The sequence below is a fragment of the Dipodomys merriami genome, unplaced genomic scaffold, assembly GCF_024711535.1.
Source record: "Dipodomys merriami isolate MVZ:Mamm:240054 unplaced genomic scaffold, mDipMer1.0.p SCAF_2, whole genome shotgun sequence".
In the NCBI taxonomy this organism is placed as follows: domain Eukaryota; kingdom Metazoa; phylum Chordata; class Mammalia; order Rodentia; family Heteromyidae; genus Dipodomys; species Dipodomys merriami.
The window spans coordinates 6,734,395-6,754,204 of NW_027203381.1; the positions used below are offsets into that span (position 1 = coordinate 6,734,395).

The following is a 19,810-nucleotide window of genomic DNA, read 5'->3' on the forward strand; positions in this document are numbered from 1 at the left end:
TTCTCTTTTCAGTAACATTGTCAACATTAGCAAGTAAATCTCGTGAATATAACTACTTTGTAGCTCTGTGATTTGGGACTCTTTTTGGATCAATTCAGTCATGTAACTAATGCAAGCCACACTGACTTCAAATCTCACAAAACTCTGTCTGCACTCTCACTCCCCTCTGCCCTTGTGCAATTCTGACCCTCGCGACTTACGGCTTTCCATCGCAAGGACTGTGATGTTATGAACAGCATTTGTCTCCCGGTCCAAAGACTTGGCAGTTGTAATCACTCCACTGTTGGCATCGATATTGAAATATCTCTCCAAGTCTGTGTTTCTGTCAATTGAATACCTAATTGAAAATTAAAAGTTTAGCTTTCATGTTTGATTATGTTTTGTTAAAATTATTTTGTTAATTGCATAGCTAATCACCAAATCCTGCTGACCATGAGATTTGTTAGATTAGGAATAGAAATGCAAGCCTTGTTTAATTTTTCTGCATAGCTGTTGATTCATATTCAAAGTAATATCTTTGCTTTACTGGCAGATGTTTCAAAATGAATTCTAATGCATCGTATGTTCACTGTGGATTTGAATATGCTGTTATATTTAAAATGGCATTGTAAATATATCAATTAATAGCATTATAATAATATAAAATGGCAATCATTACTGTTTTGTTATTCCTAAAAGCATTTACAGTGGATATTAGTCCTATTCATGTTTATGGGTCATTCTAAAATCAAACATTCAGATAGCCTGTTATTTTCATATACTTATACTAATATATATGTGTATAATTTACTGTATTGTATAGTTATGCTATTATATATTTTATGATATTACCATATTTTGTTTTGATAATATCAATCTGGTTTTTAATACCTTTCTATTTTGAGTCTTTCCCTGAAGGTACTTGGCCAGAATTCCAAGACCTGTTACAATAGAGAGCTCTTAAAGTTTGCATGGCTAGCCAAAAGCCAGTGGCTCATGCCTGTAATCCTTGCTACTCAGCAGCCTGAGATCTGAGGATCATGGTTCAAAGCCAGGAAAAGCAGAAAAATACATGTCTTTGTATCTCCAATAAATCACCAGAAAACCGGAAGTGGCGCTGTGGCTCAAGTGGTAGACTGCTAGCCTTGAGCTGAAGCACTGAGGGACAGCACCCAGGCCCAGAGGTCAAGCCCCATGACCAACTCCAACCCCCGCCCCCAAACAAAAAAGATTGTATGGCTAGTTTGGCATGTAAATCTTTCCTTCGAAAGGAAAATACCTAAAATACCTGGAGTACAAATGTTACTAAAAAATTATTCCACATGATTTCTTTTTTTCCACTCTTGAAAGTTTCTATTTTTTGCTTTCCTCTCATTATTTTCCAGGTTGGGTGGGTCAGAGAAAGGCTTTATTTTAGGAACAAATAATTAAAAACAAACAAAAGAGATAACTGAAGAAAAATCAAAAACTCTACAGCTATCCAGTTAGACCTGATGATGAGAAGCTGACTCAACTACCTCATGAACATAGAAGATACTGGCCTCAATCTCTAGGCCACATTGACTCTATGAGAGCTTTGGTGTCAATTCAGACATTTCACGTTTGATTATATTTTGTTAATATTATTTTTTATGAATATGCACTCAGCCTTCTACTTTTCAAACATGCATAACACAAGCTTTGGAAAACAAGCTGGCTTTCCTCTTTTCCTCTCCTTCCAGGAATTCTCTTTCCTGAATCTATGATCTACTGATACATCAAACATCTTCCTGTGTCAGTGTGCCTGCTTTCATATTTTTACTTATTCTTGACAATTTGTATATTGTGGCTCTCATAACTATATCTCCTTGTCTATATGCCTAGTGCAACATAGAATCTTTGGCTTAAATCAATTATCTGGCATGTTTTGGGTTGGTAATTTGTGAGTGTACCTGTAGTGTCAGGTTTAGGTCTTGATGCTCAAGAGGTTGCAGATAAATGGTGATTGGGGCTATAGGATTTGATGACCTGAATGAAAGCAGGGCATCCATTTCCAAAGTATCTTCTTTTCACAGATGACATGGGAAGGACCAGGGTAACAAACTGGTACTGGAAAGTATGGTTCCTTCCATGACACTGACTGTGTTAAATAATGACAGTTGCTGCTAGAACAAGCAATCTAAGCATAGTACAAGTGTGTAGAGATTGTAAACCTCATGACAGAGCCTGGTAAGTAACACATCATTGTTTCTTTCATGGTTCTTCACTCACAGAGGTCACAGTGAACTTGTAAGTTGAGGAGAATACACTATTTATTAGATTATACTACACAGTCAGTGATATGCTGGACAGTAGCTTTAACACTTTCTCAAAAATTAAATGATGTATTAATGATTAATGATGTATAATGATGTATAATGCTATTAATGATGTAATGAGGCTATTCATCCTGGAATTTCTGAAATAATTTTTAGCATAAAGAGAATTCAAAGTATAGGCCAACTGAAGAATCTCTTTCTGATATGCATTCTTGTTAGGATGGCTATAATAATGAATTTACACTTCCCTGAAAATAATTCTAATGGAAAAGATAACTCCCAATTTTAAATTATATTACTGATATTAAATAACAGATTTTACTTGCTGTCATAAGATTCTTCAAATTTCAACATATGTGTTGGTCATATAATCATCACTGAAATCAAAAAGTGGAACTGGTTGTTCACAGCAACACTCTTTGTATTACAAACTCTCTCAAAAGCAAGCATGGCAAATACTGCTCTGTTCTCCACCATTACAGTTCAAACTTGTTGAGACTGTTTTCTAAAAAAAGTCTTACAGAATGTAAGCTACTGAAGATAACTTTGCTTTCTTGTTGTAAGACAGACTCGTCCAACTTCTGAGCCCACCCTTATATTTTAATTTTTGAATTTAAGTATCTATTGATTTTTAATACTCAGTGGTATTTGGTGTTAGAGGAGTGTGTCTTCCCAGATTCTTTTTGTATCTGTAACTATATGCATACTTTGACTATAAGTATATACATATTTCTGCATATACATAATCATGTATGTAAGTATATATTCATAAATATATATGTTTTCTACATATTTACCCAACAAAAATCGGCATTCATATTCAGTAAGATGGTACTAATTCAAAGCCTATGTTCTTTTTTAGAAGTTGAGCCAATACTACAACATTCAGGTGTTCATTTTCTCAAATGGCTAAGTTAATTACTAATATAATAAGAATATATTCCTAGAAGAATAGGCATGTAGATTCTTCAATACAAAGTTATTGAATTTGACATGTTTCTTTAAAAATGTGCTCATATAATTTCCTAAAGAGCTAAAGCCATAAATAATTTGATTCTATTATCAGTAGCCTCAAAGATTGCAGCATAGAATAAAAGACATTTTACTTGAGAATTCATTTAATATGATAAATGTTTTCAGTCACTCTTCACTGTAGAGAAAGATTACTTTTCATTTGGTATCTAGAAATAACTAGGCCTCTCTGTTTTGAAATTTCTATCATCAAGTATTTATAATTTCTATATCATAAGTACATCAGCCCAGACAATAATGTCATGTATCTCTACAGAGCTATAATCCTTTTTTATCTTTCACTGTAGAATATGATCATATGTATCTATCCTTGCATTCATATATATATATATGTATATATATATATATATCTTTGCATATATATAGGGTAATTTATGTTTTATCATGGGTGCTTATCTCATGTCTTTATTTCATTCCTTCATACATTAAATGCTTACTTCTCAGTGTCAGAAAAAGACACTTTTTTAGGAATTCTTACATAGATAAATAATGTTTAAATGATCACCTAAATGATAAAGTCTTAGGATGAACCCATTTAATTTGTGTGGTAGAATAGAGTGGGGAATATTAAGGGAGCTGGGGAAAAGAATGAGCTTGAGAAACGAAGCAAATCACCCAGGATTTGCTTCAAAGCTCCTTCATAGCAGGACTTGCTGACCAACAGTATTCAAAGGATCTGCCATTGTGTTTATCAGACCCTGTGGACATGGAAAAATATTGAAGATGCTGTATGAAGTTAGCTAACCTATCACAATGACAAAACGTCATTAGATAGGAAATATAAATAAAATAGAAACTTTTTTGAGAATGAAATGTATACGAATGTCCATTGTATAGTAGTACAAAGGCAGAGTGAACCAAAAGAGAAGAACACATGTCCCCCAAGTTTGGAGGACTACACTTCTTGTTGCTCTGAATCTCCTTTCCTGGAGCCTGAGAGCTGCTGTTGGCTGGTTAATTGGAAGCTGAACTGGTAGTGAGAAGTTAAAGGCTTTCTTCCCTCCCCACCCCCCCATAAAGGCTTTCTTAAGAGCTTTCTCAGTCTTGAGTGATCATTTCCTTCCATGCAATTTCTGATGCTGCTCACGGTGGTGTGTGGACCCACAAGGAAGCTACTTACTCCTGCAAATTGAGTCTGGCCTGTGTCAGTGAATGTTACAGAGAGCAGTTAGAAGGACCACTTCTGTTTCTTTGCAATGCAGCTGAGCCGTCCACTGGTTTTGCAGACAGCCCTATAGAGAAAGGTTCCTCATCAAACCTGTTGCTAAGAGTGTGCATCTACTCCACCAGCCTGCATCATCCTCTGTTCATGCTTCATCCACTCGAGAGCAGACTCGCCAGCCTTCCCCAAAAATAGTCTTTCCTTTTAAGTCTTCTCACTTTCACAGTGTACTAAATGTGTAAAACATGGTTTAGATTTCTTCCCCTCATTCTCAACAAACGCATAAGGTCATGTGGAACAGAGACTCTTATTTGTGTGTCTAATATGTTATTGGACTAAATGCTCTTTACAAAAAGGATGTTATGTGCCCAACTGAAAAAGTACATTACCTAACTTCTCTTGTGGATATGGCATCTTTATGGCCATGATTTAGATGATAAGATGTAAATTTGTTTGGTAGAACCTCACTGAAAAACAAGAGTGGAGATAATATTGGCTTTCTCCTCCTTCTTGTCTCTTTCACCAGAGACAAAAATACAGTAACAAGAGATTCAGAAGCAATCCTGAAAGTATGGGCTAAATATGCTTGGTTAATAAAGCAAAGTCCCTCATTGGCATTTAGCTGCTGAATTATTCAACACTTGAGATTATACCTACAGACTTCCTAGTATGTCATCGGGTTATGTTTTGTTACTACTATAACACAATTTCTCACCAATGGAAGCAAGCATCATTATTGTTCTATTTCAGTACTGGATTTTGAATCTCACCCCTGTTAATGAGTGAAAGTATGATTCAAAATGTGTATGTCTGATCCATCTTTCCAGTGTTCCTCATAAATATCAGTGAGCTTTTGATCTCTGATACCTAAAATTTTATGATTTACTGTCTCTTCCCTCCCCCATACCCTATGATCTGTAGGCTTCTCATCAGTCCAAACTGATATATTCATAGATGACTGAAAATAGCAAATGATTCCTAATTTCTGTGCCTTTCTCATGTTGGCAGCCCTATATTTCTTCCTTCTCAAGAGCAGGAGGGGTGTTGAGTAAGTTATGTCTCTGTGTTTCTTAAGTGTTTCTCACATCTGTTACAAGATTAATTATGAGTAAATGATTTTTTTTCCACTGATGTGAATGCATTGAGAGTAATTAGAATGTTTTCCTTTGAAGTCACCAGTGATCATTTGTTCACAATATGAACATGTAGGTGGGTCTAGGTGAGCACAAATATATTATCAGTACTTCAAATGTGGCAAGGAATAATGGAATAAGAAAGAGTGGTCAAATCTTAACAATAGAAACAATGAAGCCATTTGAACACTTGTGGTGTGGGTGGAGGTGTACACGTGTGCAAGCACATTCATTTATGCACAATACTTTACTATACAGGTAGAATTCTTTACCAGCATATTTGTCAACCCTGGGAGCATAGGCACATTTATTCGTAATGTAGAAACAAAAATGCCTTTCTTGGTATTATTTAGTGAAAACAAAATTACTTCCAAAAACTGTAGAATTCCCTGCATCATGACAGAAGATACCCTGTTTGCCACTCTGTCTCTCTGCCTTATTCTGATAAAAGCAAACCAGATCTTTTTGCGAATTCAAACCTTCTCAGGCTCACGCAGTGCTGGCACTAGAGTAGGTTTTCAGCGCATGCTGGGTTAGAAATGACCCATACTTCACAATAAACCAAAACCTCTTCAAAAATTTTGAATCCTGATCTCAAGTCCATAAAAAGGGGGTTAGGTATGATTTATCCTAAGCAGCTCCATCCTGAAAAAGACTCTGTTTTTGCTATTCTTACTTATAAGTGGACTTTACTTCTCTCTCTTCTGAAGACATGTGATTCAACTTTTCTCTTTCTTTTTTGTCTGAGTTTGATGCAATTATTTAAGAAAATTCCAACTTTCTATTAATTATCTTAGCTAATTTCTGTTGATTATAATTAAAGGTTGTTAATAAGACAATAGAAGTAGGGTAAGTAGCTACTTCTAATCTTCCAATCCCATGAATAATTCTCCCTCACTTACATGAAAAAGATTATAGAATATTGTGTTGCTTTATTAATCTAATATTTCAATAGTTTTAGAGAAAATGGGGGGTGAATTAGGAAACATGAAATTTTGAATAAAGTTCATCTGATTTGAGGTGTTTGAGAAAACTAACTCAGATCTTTGATGGGAGCACCACTCTAATTCTAAAACAATATAATTCACAAAAGAAAATAAAGTACACATTTCTTATTTTACAGGCTTTGAAAATGATCTAAACATAATAAATATTCTAGTCTGACAATGCACATGTCTTTGTTTTCACTTTCCTTTTACATTTTTTAGTGGTAATTATGCTAAAATGAGCAACATTTTAAAAGAAAGCACAGCTCATATTCTCTGCACAGAAATGATTTCTGCTACTTTGTAGATAACCCAGCTTTGTTGGTAATACCATTTTCTGTGTTCCTAGTTCACTATGTGTTTTTATAAAAGCTAGATATTTCTAAGCGATTTAGAATAGTGTACAAAATGTGTGAATGTATGCAAGGCATTGAAAAACACATGCTGAATTATTCACATCTCCCAAATATGTTCATACTAGGTCCACTGGATAATGTCACTTCTGAGCCCGTTTTATGACTTTCCATTTGAGAACATACAATAAAAGCAATGCTAACAGGCTCTCAGGTTAGTAAACTCTGTCTACCTATCTTTGAACATGAGTATGACTATAGTTCTCTGTTTAAATGGATAGAAATCCAGAAAAGAATGTATATTCCTTTCTTAATAAGCCATCTCCTTTGTGATGCAATCATGTTTCAAGTCACTGGTTATTTTTAACATTGGATCTTTGGGATTGCTCTGTAGCCTACGGAAATGAATCTGCTGATTTCCTAATTCAGCACTAGGCTCTTCTCCTACACCTAAATAAAACATAGACATATTTGGCATCATACTTCCTTGGCTTACCCAGCTCCTGCCATGCATATGCTATCACTCATTCAAATGAAGCCCTGTGCCCAGTGGACTCAGTGTGCTTAGGATTTCTCTCCCACTTTGTCCTGTTACTGCATTACTATTTTTTTCCTCCTCATATTTTTTTTAACTTTTATGGGATCCCGTTACTTCATTGAGCTTGGTTGCTCCTAGAGTTCAGAGGAAATATTTTATTCAGCTTTGTTTCATATAGAACATTTTCTCCAATGCCTTGCTCAGAGCAAATTCTTTTCTGTTAATTAAGTTTCTTTATTGTGAAAATACTCTACAGAGGGGTTACAGTTACATGAGCAAGATAATGAGCACATTTCTCATCCAGCATTGTTGCCTCCTCCTTTTTTCCCCCTACCATTCCTTCCCTCCCACCTACTCAGCTACAGCCCCCTGCTCCACCTAAATTGTAAAGTTCATTTTTCGACATAGCAACTTGTACATCTCAATGTTGCAATGGCTCAATCTGTATCCTTATTTAAACAAATAGTTTTTTCCCTTCTCCTCCCCAAATTCTTAATAAATGCATATTGCATTGATCAGTCTACATGGGTGGCATAATGAACGAGTGTGGAGTTCTTGGGTCCCTAGGCTCCTCAGGTTGCTCTTAATGTTTTTGATGAGAAACTCAGAAGTGAAGTGTCTACCATTCAAAGAAATGGCAGAATCAGTTGCGCAATGTCCACCCTTCCATGTTCCACAGATATTTGATATTTGGTACTATGAGCCAAAATCAACATAAATTAGTTTAAAAAAAAGTAGAAACATGCTTGCTTTCAATCACTAATTTTGCTTTAAAGTGTTAAAAGTAATTTTAGGTTTTGCCTTTCTAGGTGACCATACTGTTTATTTCTATATGGGAAAAAGGAAGTCAAAATATTCATGAAATAGTGATCTAGATCTACATGAACTATCTGAATGGGGGAAATGAAAACCTATACAAAAGTATCAGATGTCCTAATATTGTTATGTTCTGGCCTCTAGATTCATTTAATCCCTTCAACTATAAATACTATAGTCATAAACTGTTAAAATGTCAGTGTTCTGATGGTCATGAGATTGGCCCAGTTTCTTTTCAGGAAAGAGCAGATGTTCACAGAGGAGCTACACTTAGCCTTTGATTTTCACTTTAGGGAAGAAGGTAAAAAAAAAAATCCAGTGCTGTACCAACTAAGGATCAGGTAGAGAGAGCTTCTTTCTCTTTTCTTGCTGAAGGGACAGAAGCATATGTCTTTCGAGAATTCCAATCTCTTGCTCCACATAACAGTAAGTATTTCCTACATAAAGCGTCATATTCTATACTTCAGTATTATATAACAAGATGGTTAAATTTTATCCAGTTGCAGTGCCTTTTCTTTTTTTGCAGATCTGGTACTATTGGCCTAATTTAAAACGATTAGAGTAAAACCAATACCGCTTTTTCAATCATCAAAGAAATACAAAGTTCTAAATGTATAGAAGCACAAAGCTTAAAGCTTCAAGAGAACTGCTACATCTCAGTCTGGGGACTCAGGATTCATGGTGCCTCAGAAAACTGGACATTTTACCTACCATGCTTAACACTAAAGGAAGTATAATTTTGAAATTTAGTTGATGGCAGTGAAAATATATGTTTACTCATATACATTATTTACTATTATCTATTCTTTAATGTATGCACAGTATTCTTCACTATAAATAAAATATGTCTCCTTTCATTGACTTCATTGATCTTGGAATACAATGGCATTCAAAACCCCAATACTTATAATATATAATCAAAATATATAATAGCAACAATGGATAGTATTTGTCAAAGCCCATAATTTAATGCATCATCTACATTTCCTTTCTTATATAATAATTAAAAAAACACTCCACAAAGCTCCTGGAATGAAGTATGCAGCACTGACTTTTCTTTTTGCTGGCTCATAGGAAATCATAAGACATTCGTAACATCTCAGGTCATGCTGGGAAGAGCAGTGGCCAGCCTGCACAGGGATGAGAGCACACAGCATCCATGCCTACAACATGGCTGGTTTTGAGTGTTCATGAGGGCAGGAGACTTGGATATTCGTACAGAACATGGAAGGCCAAAATAAAACACAAATGACGATTGTCCAAGTCAGTGTACACAGGCCAATTAGGCTAAGTTGAAAATAGAGAAGTATCTTAGACAAAGGAATCTACTTTATTACAGTGAAAGAGAAAGTGTACTTTGGGCTCACAATCATTCTAGCACACAGACTATATATATTGTTATCCTATTAAGAGAATATCCTCCTCATTTTGTAGAGATGGGGAAACCCTAAGCAGTATGAGTTCATAGGAATTCTGCTAAGTCCTGCTAGAGCTAGGGAAGAAAAGAAGGAAAGGAAAGACTAACAGAAGAATTATGTATACTTTGCCTGACACTTTTCAAACAATGCCAAGATTTCATTCTAAAATATTAAATCTAAGAATCTGAATTGAACATATTCGATATAACAATCTGATTTTTATCTCATAATTTCAGTTTAAAGATTACATTCTCGCACTTAAAAGCTCAAATTGTCTAATTCATTGTTCATATTTTCCAACTTCCTTTCATTCATAAAATTAATTGAAGTGATGATGTATCACTTACACGTGTGCATATAAACACACATGTGTACACATATGGTCCCAGGCATACCTTAGATTCTAAACTGATGGCTAACAGAACACACTTGAAAGTTGGCATATTAGAAAAAAGTTTAAACAACTATATTAGATCAATGAAATTATTTGACCATAAAATATGTCTAATCTAACTATAAGTCTGCCTAATGGGAATTTTAAGTATTTTTAAAGTATCTTTGTAAGTATCCTTATAAATATATAAGGAATTATTTTATTTTTATAGATAAAAACAAAGTAAAAAATGCATACTTTCCAAACAGATCACTATAAAAGTGAGTTAACCAATTCCTAATTTAATCAGATCAGGTGATTAGTACCTGATATGACATTAGTACTTAAAAATAGGGCTCTCAACAATGATGCCCTTGGAGAACCTTTTGAAGTTAGTAAAATCTTACATTGCTTTGATCCTGTTTCCTTTCTGCTAAGATGATTTCATAAGGAAATGAGATGCTTCTGTAGGAGCATAAGTGGGTTTTTACCTTTGTTATGAATGAAGAATCACTATAGAGCATCCTCATGGCTCCAGGAGTAGTGAGTACCGGTATGTGGAGGCAAAAACAATAGAAGAGGAGATCAAGGTTTTACCTCACAGGGCTGTTGGAAGAATCTGGGTCGTGAGCCGCTACAGTGCCAATGATGTTGCCAACTTGAGTTGCTTCTGACACCTCCATGGGGTACAGGAGGGAAGAAAACACGGGGGGCTCGTCCACATCCTCCACAATGATCTTCACCGTGGTTGTGTCACTGAAAGGCCCCAGGCTCTGAAAGCGAGGGTCGGCATCCTTGTTCGCAGCTTCGATGCGGAGCGTGTAACTTGTTTTGGCTTCGAAATCCAGTTCCTGTAAAGGACAGTTATTAGGAAAATTAAATTGCCAATTAGACAGTCAGCAGAGCACAGCCTTATCGTTTATGAATGTCAATAGGCATAGGAAGGTCTCCGCCGTGAAAGTGCACCATCAGCATTCAAAGCTAATAAGTGGTTATGCCAATCAGGACCTTGCTGCTCTTCTGGCTCAAAGAATATGGTAAGCGCTATGGAGGTAACTTCCACCGCTCGCTCTGTTGGACAGATGTACATTTTTTTTTTGAGAGACACCGGATTTAAAAATATTTTGCAACAAGACATTCATATGCATATCCTTCAACCACATCACGCAAGTGCATTACTCAAGAGTTCACAAGCAAAAAGAAGAGAAACATCACTTTCCATTCGATTTCGCACTAAGAAGCTCCTTGGCTTGGGGCCTACATGAAGAGGGTGAACTTTCAAGCATTCAAACTGTAGTTTCAGTGTCAGGCACACTGAGATTGTCCAGACTGAAAACAGCCATTCTCCATAAAGCATCATCAAGCCTGCCTTCTTTATTCTCCAATCAACACACACACACACACACACACACACACACACACACACACACACACACACACACACACACACACTGTATGCTTATATTAGATGTTTGGAACTTGTAGTCTAGAATCTACTTTATACTAATTTTCAGAGAGGATTAGCCATGCTAAAGTTTTCCTCACACATAGTGACTGGATGAAACCATAAAGAAACTGACAAAAATCAATCCAAAGACAGTTAAATGTGGCCTACTGAAGCATCATCTGTGAACATCAGTAGTAATTATATACATAACATGTAGAGATATTTGTGACTGTAGTATTATCCCCTTTATCTAACAGACCCAGAGTTGCATGTTTTTCATGCTTTCCAATCTCACTGTGACCACTGAGAAAACAAAATTTACTGAAATCAATAAATAACTTGAAATAAATGGTGTGAAATAGTAAGCATGTTTTACTGACTTCTACATATTAACATCAAAGCAATTACAATGCAAATGTACCAAGTATGTGTATGAGAATATGATTGGGCATAGACACAGGTGTACATGCATACCAACTCAATCCAGGTGTCAATGAAAATAAATTTTAAAATATAGATAAATAAATAGAATACAAGGTATATATGCTATATTATATATATGACATCTACTGAAGCATATGTGATATATACTCTATTTTACATAAAGTGTGATCATATATATAATGTCACATGCATACACACATATAAATCATGTGTCAAAAATTCATTTTCATCTCTTTTCAAATGAATGCAAATCCACAACTATGTTTGAAAAAGCCATACAAATTATTTATATTACAAAAAGAAAAATCACACATTTCTGTTCTCAGGTAAAATTTTTTCTCAAAACAGAATGCTTTAAAATTCCTACAGAAGTAAATGTAATTATTTTGTACCAAGTTATGTTTAAGCATATCTGAAAGGCAGGTGCATGCGGCATCAACATCTGGAACCACGAAGTCAAGTTGAAATACAACGTTCTATGATGATTGGTTGCCTAAAACTTATTATGAAAGCAGAGCAATAAAATAATCCAGATGAAAAGCTATGAATCAAGATCACAGACAAAAGGGATTGCTACATAAAAGTATTTCCAGACCATATCACAATAAGCTAAACATCTGCTTTTCAAAACTATAGTGGAATGATGGAAAAGATGATTAAGACAAATGGGAGAGAATGTGCAAGAATATTTTAATTTCTGATTCTGTTTGTCATTATTGATTTTCACATGAGAGGTTCATCACACAACTGTTAGATTTCATTATGAAGATTAAAATTGGTAAACTGGAAATGATAACTGAGATAATCCAAATAGGAAAAAAAGAAGAAAGTACTATTGAACCTGATTCTCTTAAATCTTTGAAACTATAAGTTATTGGAAACATATATATATATATATATATATATATATATATATATATATATGGAAATTAAATCTCAAGTTGTGTTACCCTGTAGTCCATACAACAAATAACAAATAGGATGGCTAAAGTACAGACATGGGATATATGTCACTTAGATACAAGCGAGAGAAGTCATGGAGCCTTTGTGGGACTTCTCAGACATGCTTGCTCATCTGTCAAGTGACATCAATGTCATAGAAGCAGCAGTTTGTACTCAAACTATGAAAGAGGGTTCTTCATAACATTGTCACCAAGGGTGATAAAGTTTAATGTTGAAATAAATGTCTAAGACAGAGATCTGCCAAGTTCCTATAAGAGTTGTATAGTTAGCTTAAGGCTTTGAGGGCTACATATAAAGGAATGAATGCAGTTGTGTGTCTATAATTCTTCACAGACAGACAGGGAAACTTAAATTCTATAGAATTTCCATGTGCCTTAATACATTCTTCTGGATATTCTATTATGATAGGTTAAAATTATTTTAGCTAATCATAGAAAAACAGAAAATGAGGACTAAATCATGGGTGAGTAATATTGCTCCCTTTTTCTGAATATTATAAATCATAACCCAAATCAAATTGTAAAACCAAAAGACAAAGTTATTTTTCAAGTAAATGTAACTGGCTCATATTTTATTCCTTCTCCAGCACTTAGGTCTATATTTGAACAAGTCAGATTATAATATTCATTTTTAACAGAGAGACTCTAACAACTAGTAAAATCTCAAATTTTCCTCTTGCCATTTTTTAGTTTTTTCAGTACTAACTCACAATAAAAAATATAACATTACATCCATTCAATAAAATACTGACCCTATTTTTTTTGTTTCCAAAAGTTTGGCTTAGGGTCCAGCCCAATATACGCTCATTAAACACACTGACTTACTTTCAGCTTTTTGCCTTTGAAAAATGATGTTTTGGAGACTGATCCACGTGAAATCTGCCTGGAAATTCTTCATCCTGGAGTTGCTATCATAATATGCTATCATCTACTGGTAATATTCTATGCCCACCGGTATATATGTTTGTGTGCATGTCTATATATTAAATATATTATAGTTGATGATGCATTCATACTAAGGCTCTCTGCATCTCCTTCCAGTCTGGAGAATCCATTTCTCTATTAGATCTAGTCCATTCTGTAGTGTTTAATATTCTCCCTATTTCTCAACCAAATAAACACAAATCTTACATTTCCCCCAAATACAGGGCTCACATAAGCTTATAGAATAAACAAGTATGTATTTCAACATTTTTGTTAAGGTATTTTTTTCTCTGAATAAAACAATTCCTCAGAACCTTAAAACCAACCTACAAGAATTATTTATCTACATTTACATACAATAATAAGAGCTCTAATGTCATCAGCAATTACTTTCTAAAAGCAAAACATATTTTTATTATGTACAACTGAACTGCTACTTTTCTTTTTCTTTCCTTCCCTGGGTTGTGACCAAAAATGTCAATGTTTCTCTCAGCTTAGGTATGTTTAGACCTCCCTTTTCTTAGAGCATTTACTTTAGAAAATTAGTCATATCTGTCCTTTCTCGTCTCCCTTTAAGGTGTAAATATTTTTTAAACAGTGTTGTACCATCAGAGAAGATGGAGCCTGTACCTCAAGTTCTACAAAAGATTTATGCTTACCTTTAAAGGAACCTTATTCCACCCTGCACAAGTACCTCTTCTCATGAAAACACTGGCTACTGGGGTAAAGGAGATTATCAAATACAGATTGTGGTCCCCTTTCCAATATCAACTCTTAAAGTATCTCCAGCCCTTTCATGCTAGCAAAGTACATTTTTTTAAGCCTGAGTCTAAATTTTTCTTTGTCCCCTGTGTCAATAGCTCTGAATAAAATGTTCTTTAATTGTTTAATCTTGTCCAGTGCATTTTTTTGCTCTGACAATTGCAATGTGTTTTAGTAATGAAGATAATAATTATGTATTATAACTCTCCTTTAAGATAATTTTACTCTAAAAAAACATATCCCCTCAGAAGCCTGAAAGTGATCTGCAGCTTTCAGTAAGTTTTCTCAGTAGAAATATTTCTCTCTAATCACACATAATTCTAAGTTATCTGAACTCATTCTATTTGAATGGACATTACCTGTGAAGTCTTAGAGGCATATAGCTTGGAGGGGTGGCTGGACAGGGAGGGGATTGTGGGTGGGGTTGGTGTGGTCTGTTTGTTCTCTGTGGGTTCCTTTTGAGGAATTTAACTGTTTCCTCTCTGCTTTATTACACCGGATTCAGTGGACTTGTATTTCAGACAAGTCTTCCAAGCTAGTAAGTTTGCATATCTACAGTAGATGTCTTTAAAACATTTTGATTCAGTGAACGTTGAATGACAACTAGTACATAAAACCAAAGGAAATGTGTAAAAAATAACAAAACAAATATAGGAAAATTGAGAATAGGTGGAAATAATTACTGGGTGTGTCCATTTTCATTTTAGATTCCTATGAGTTATTTTTTTAAATATTTTTAAGAATTAAAATTTAAGATGGGCATGGTTGACTCATGACCATAATCCAAGCTATTTGAGAGGTAGAATGGGAGCCATGAGTGAGTCAAGTCTAGGCAAAGTTATCAGGGAGAGCAAGAACCAGCAAAAGTCCACAAAAGGGCTTAGTGCAGTTCAAGTACTGGAAAGTGAGCCTAGCAGGTGCAAGGCCTTGGATGCAATCTCAGGCTCACAAATAACAATAACAACAACAATAATTTTAGTTTATCATAGTTGACTCTCAGCACAGTAGATGAACACATTCAACTTTTGGGAACAGATTAGTAATAATGCTTAGAGAGTTCCTCACCCTCACATAACTTGTAGTCCTCTTGGAAGAACATTTCTGATTATTTGACTATTGTGACTCAGACCAGGTTATTCAGAATAATTCCTTTTTCTTTGGTCTCCCTAACTTACCAGTGTTATGAACAATTAGAGGATTGTTGTGAACCAAAACATTAAATTATGTCAACATATTAAAAGATTACTTCTATAGGGGCTAGTCTCCAGATCAGTATTTTAATCAATATTTTATAATTATAAAATTAGCATTTAGACTAACAAAAATATTTAAATTAACATTTTAACTATAACAAGCTATGGATATTATTTCCAAAGTATTCAAAACATAATATCCCCACTGAGTATAGTGTCTCACACCTATAATCCTATCACAAAAATAATAGTTCAAAGCAAGCCTGGAAAAAAGAAAGTTCCCATCTCAAAAAGTAAATTGGATGTGGTGCTTCATCCTATTAAAACCAGCTACATGGGAGATGTAGTTAGGAAGATAGCAATCTATGACCTGGCTAAAAGGTAAGAACTATTTTGAAAAATACACAAAATACAAAATGGGATTCCCAAGTTATAGAGTTCTTATCTGCCTATCTATTTTCTGGTACCATTAGATATATATACCATATGATATATGTGTGTGTATGTGTTATATGTATATGCATACATATGCATATATACATATATGATTTCCCAAATCTGTGACCACGTATATAATACATAGCCTGTTTCTGATTCTCAGATGAACACACACACACATACACACACACACACACACGCACACACACACACACACACACACGCACACACACACATACAAAGACAGCCTCATAAATCTTTAAATGCTTTTGCATTAACACTGCAGATTTTATAGTCCTCAGCATGTCAGAGCGGTTGTAGGAATTTCATAACATGAATCCATTAACTGTTCACTGTTCACTAGCTATCAGCTCGACTTAAGAGATCACCTGAGCTACACAGAGGCTTTGGAAAGATCTGGCAGTGGAGTCAAGCACGTGTGTATTTCTTGCTGACGATCACATGCTAGCAACCTTGTCTGTGCAGTTCGAGAGCTGTCTTCCCACTGACTCATAACAACAATGAGAGTGAGTGGGAAACATGAAGCAGATCATTTAACTAAAAAAAAAAAAAGAAAGAAATAGATGGGCTGACTCTGGAAGACATAGGAAAAAATGTATAAATATGATACAGTAAACAACCAGGTGTAATGGAATGGTGAGCTCAAAGAGACAAAGACCAAATGAGAGCTTCTGTCACCAAGCTATCTAGGGTATTTACACATGATGGTCCACTGAGTGCAGAAGGCCTAACTCAGCCACCACAGACCCTTACCTAAGCCATGATGCCTCCTCATTGTGCTCTGTTGTTTTGATTAGCTTTCACCCTCCTGAAATGTCCCATTAGACTTTGTATTAATTTCCTTCTGCTATGATAAAAAAAAACATGCTGCAAATATAATCAGTTAACACGTTTATTACTTTATAGGTTTGAATGTCATAAGTTGGAAAAAAAATTAGGATATTAATGGGCTTCATTCCTCCTAGAGGACCCATGGGGGAATTCATCCAATTTCTAAAGACAAGTATTCTTGGCTCCCAGCCCTTTGCTCCATCTTTAAAGCTTAGCATTTAATCTTTTTATATGCATCTGTCTTTTTTAACCCTCCTTTACCCTGTGGTCCTCTTACAAGCATCTTTGTGCTTGTATTGAACAATATTATAGGGTCTAGAATAATCTAACATTTTAAAAGGCTCTTTAATGGACCCACACCAGCACATTTCCATTGGTCACGTGAGGTGACATATTCACAGGTTCCATGTGTCTCTTTGGGAATGGTCCTGTCTTATCTAACAGAACCTACTACTGGGAGTATACGTGATCTTTTATGGTTTTTCAAGCAAAAAGTACAATAACAACAACAAAACACCCAGTCATACACACGAAAATAAAACCCTATATGACTACATTTACAAATGTCTATTTTTCTAGCCAAATACAAAACCTGAGTGGTATTCATTTACCATGTTGATGTATGTATTTCTCCACAAGCCATACTGGCACTGTCAATCATTCTATAGAAAGTTTGAATCCAGAGCACAATCCAGTGATACTTCAGCCTATATTTTGCTAGAGATTGCCATCAAACAGTGGCAAATATTTCTTGATCTTTTTTTTTCTTTTTTGCTTATATGGTGCTGAGGAATCGAACCCAGGGCCTCATGCATGCAAGGCAAGCGCTCTACCATTGAGCCACCTTCCCAGCCCCTGTTTGATCTGAGGAGAGAAAATAGTGGTGGAATGTAGCAAAACGGAGATACTATCTTACTTTTGCCATTTCTTTTTATTGTTTGAATATGGAATGGCCGTACAAAAGCTTATCAGTTGTAGCCATTGGTGGTGAATCTAGATGCTGAACCAATCAGGAGGGCTTTAACCTTATCTGTTGACAAATTTACGTTTGTAGAGTACTATTGGGAAGTTTGCTAAGCTACCAGAGGTGGCGCTCGGTGGGGCGTGTGCTAGGCGCTGCTCCACACCCCAGGCACCTTGCTCTTTCCCTTTGCTTCCGGGCTCCCATCAGAGCATCAGATCTGCGCAAACCTCTCTGTGGTGATGCCAGCTCTGACTTCCTGCAGACCCCCAGGAATGGATCAAACGATTGGCGCCTCTGGACCTGGGTATCAGAGACATCCTTTCTCCCTGAAGATTTTTCTGTTTTATTTCATTTTGCTTTTCAGGTGTTTAGGGAACTAAAATGCCATTTCCTGACAGTATGATCATCAGTGGTTAAAGTTATTTAGTTTCTCTTCAGAAGAGTTGAGACTCAAGGTATGTTTCTTCTATTCCTGAGTGTAAAATCGCTGTTATTTTCTCTCTTCTTTCCTCCTTCATTCCTTACTCAAATCTGGATTTTTCTGTTTCTAAATTTTGTCAAGATGATGCGCCAGCATCCTATTGTTTCACTACTAAATAGCAGCATTCAGAGACTACCTAGTATCTGTCTTAGGCACAAGCCTAGGTTTTTGTTTGTTTGTCTTGTTTTGTTTTGTTTTTCGGTTGTGGGGCCTGAGCTCTGGGCCTGCGCGCTGTCCCTCAGCTCTTCAGCTCAAGGCTAGCACTCTACCACTTGAGCCATAGCACCACTTCTGGCTTTTTCTACTTATGTGGTGCTGAGGAATTGAACCCAGGGCCTCATGCATGCAAGGCAAGCACTCTACCACTGAGCCACCTTCACAGCCCACTAGCCTAGGTTTTTGAGTAACTCCTGGCAGATGCACATCCACCTTCCTGGTGCACAATCAAATAGGCAACTATCTCTGTAGCTGCACACTCCAGGAGTGGCCAGTTAGCTGACCATGGATGCCTGTGTGGGTCCAGGGACGACGAGCAGAAAACAGCCCAGACTGGGATAACCTTCAAAAGCCTTAATTTGCTTTTAAAATACTAACCTCAGATTGTTGTTAGGCAGCAATAAATTACAGATACAATTACAGAGAGGAAAGGGGTGAGAAGAGATAGCTTCAGATGCTGACATGGCATGGAAGCATTGCGTAGGAAAATGGACTACAATACGAGACTTGAATGACCAAACTGAATTCTGAGGAAGAGGTTATGTCTACACATGGACATGATTTCCTGTCTCTTGACTCTTCTAATCTAAGAGCCCTCAAATTTTCCCTCCAAATTATTATTTTGATATTCAGTTCCTTTTCCTGTATATGAATATTAAATCTTGTTTCTTAGGATGTTTTCCAATTCATGGTTTTTAAACCCTCTAACATATGTTCATCCTGGAAATTACTACTTTATGACTGATTTTTGTTTTCAGAATTTTCCCATTTCATGAAAACAAAAATGGTCCGGCTCAGTTTGAGTATATGGTTTTCAAAGATACTATTACCCCTTTAATTTTGATTGCCACGTTTGTGCATGTGAAACCTCTTTCTAAATTAATCCAGACCTTTTCCTTGAGTTTCACATCTTTATTTACAACCACATAAGCATATCTACCTGTATAATACATGTATGTATGTGCGCACATCAAACATAACATATTCCAGACCATCCCCCCATTCTTATTTCAGAGGACGTCATAGTAACACTAACATTT

General features: G+C 35.8%; 1 protein-coding gene across 3 annotated transcripts in view; it reads right to left on the bottom strand.

The window, feature by feature from the left end:
* The window catches only part of Cdh7 (cadherin 7), a 109,198-nt gene that overhangs the window by 17,351 nt on the left and 72,037 nt on the right, over nucleotides 1–19,810 (bottom strand). For all 3 annotated transcript variants that reach the window (XM_070028986.1, XM_070028989.1, XM_070028987.1), the window contains exons 7-8: nucleotides 10,685–10,938; nucleotides 201–337 (exon numbers count right to left, since the gene is read on the bottom strand). In XM_070028986.1, coding sequence (XP_069885087.1) covers nucleotides 201–337; nucleotides 10,685–10,938 — 391 coding nt within the window. The remainder of the gene's footprint in view (nucleotides 1–200; nucleotides 338–10,684; nucleotides 10,939–19,810) is intronic.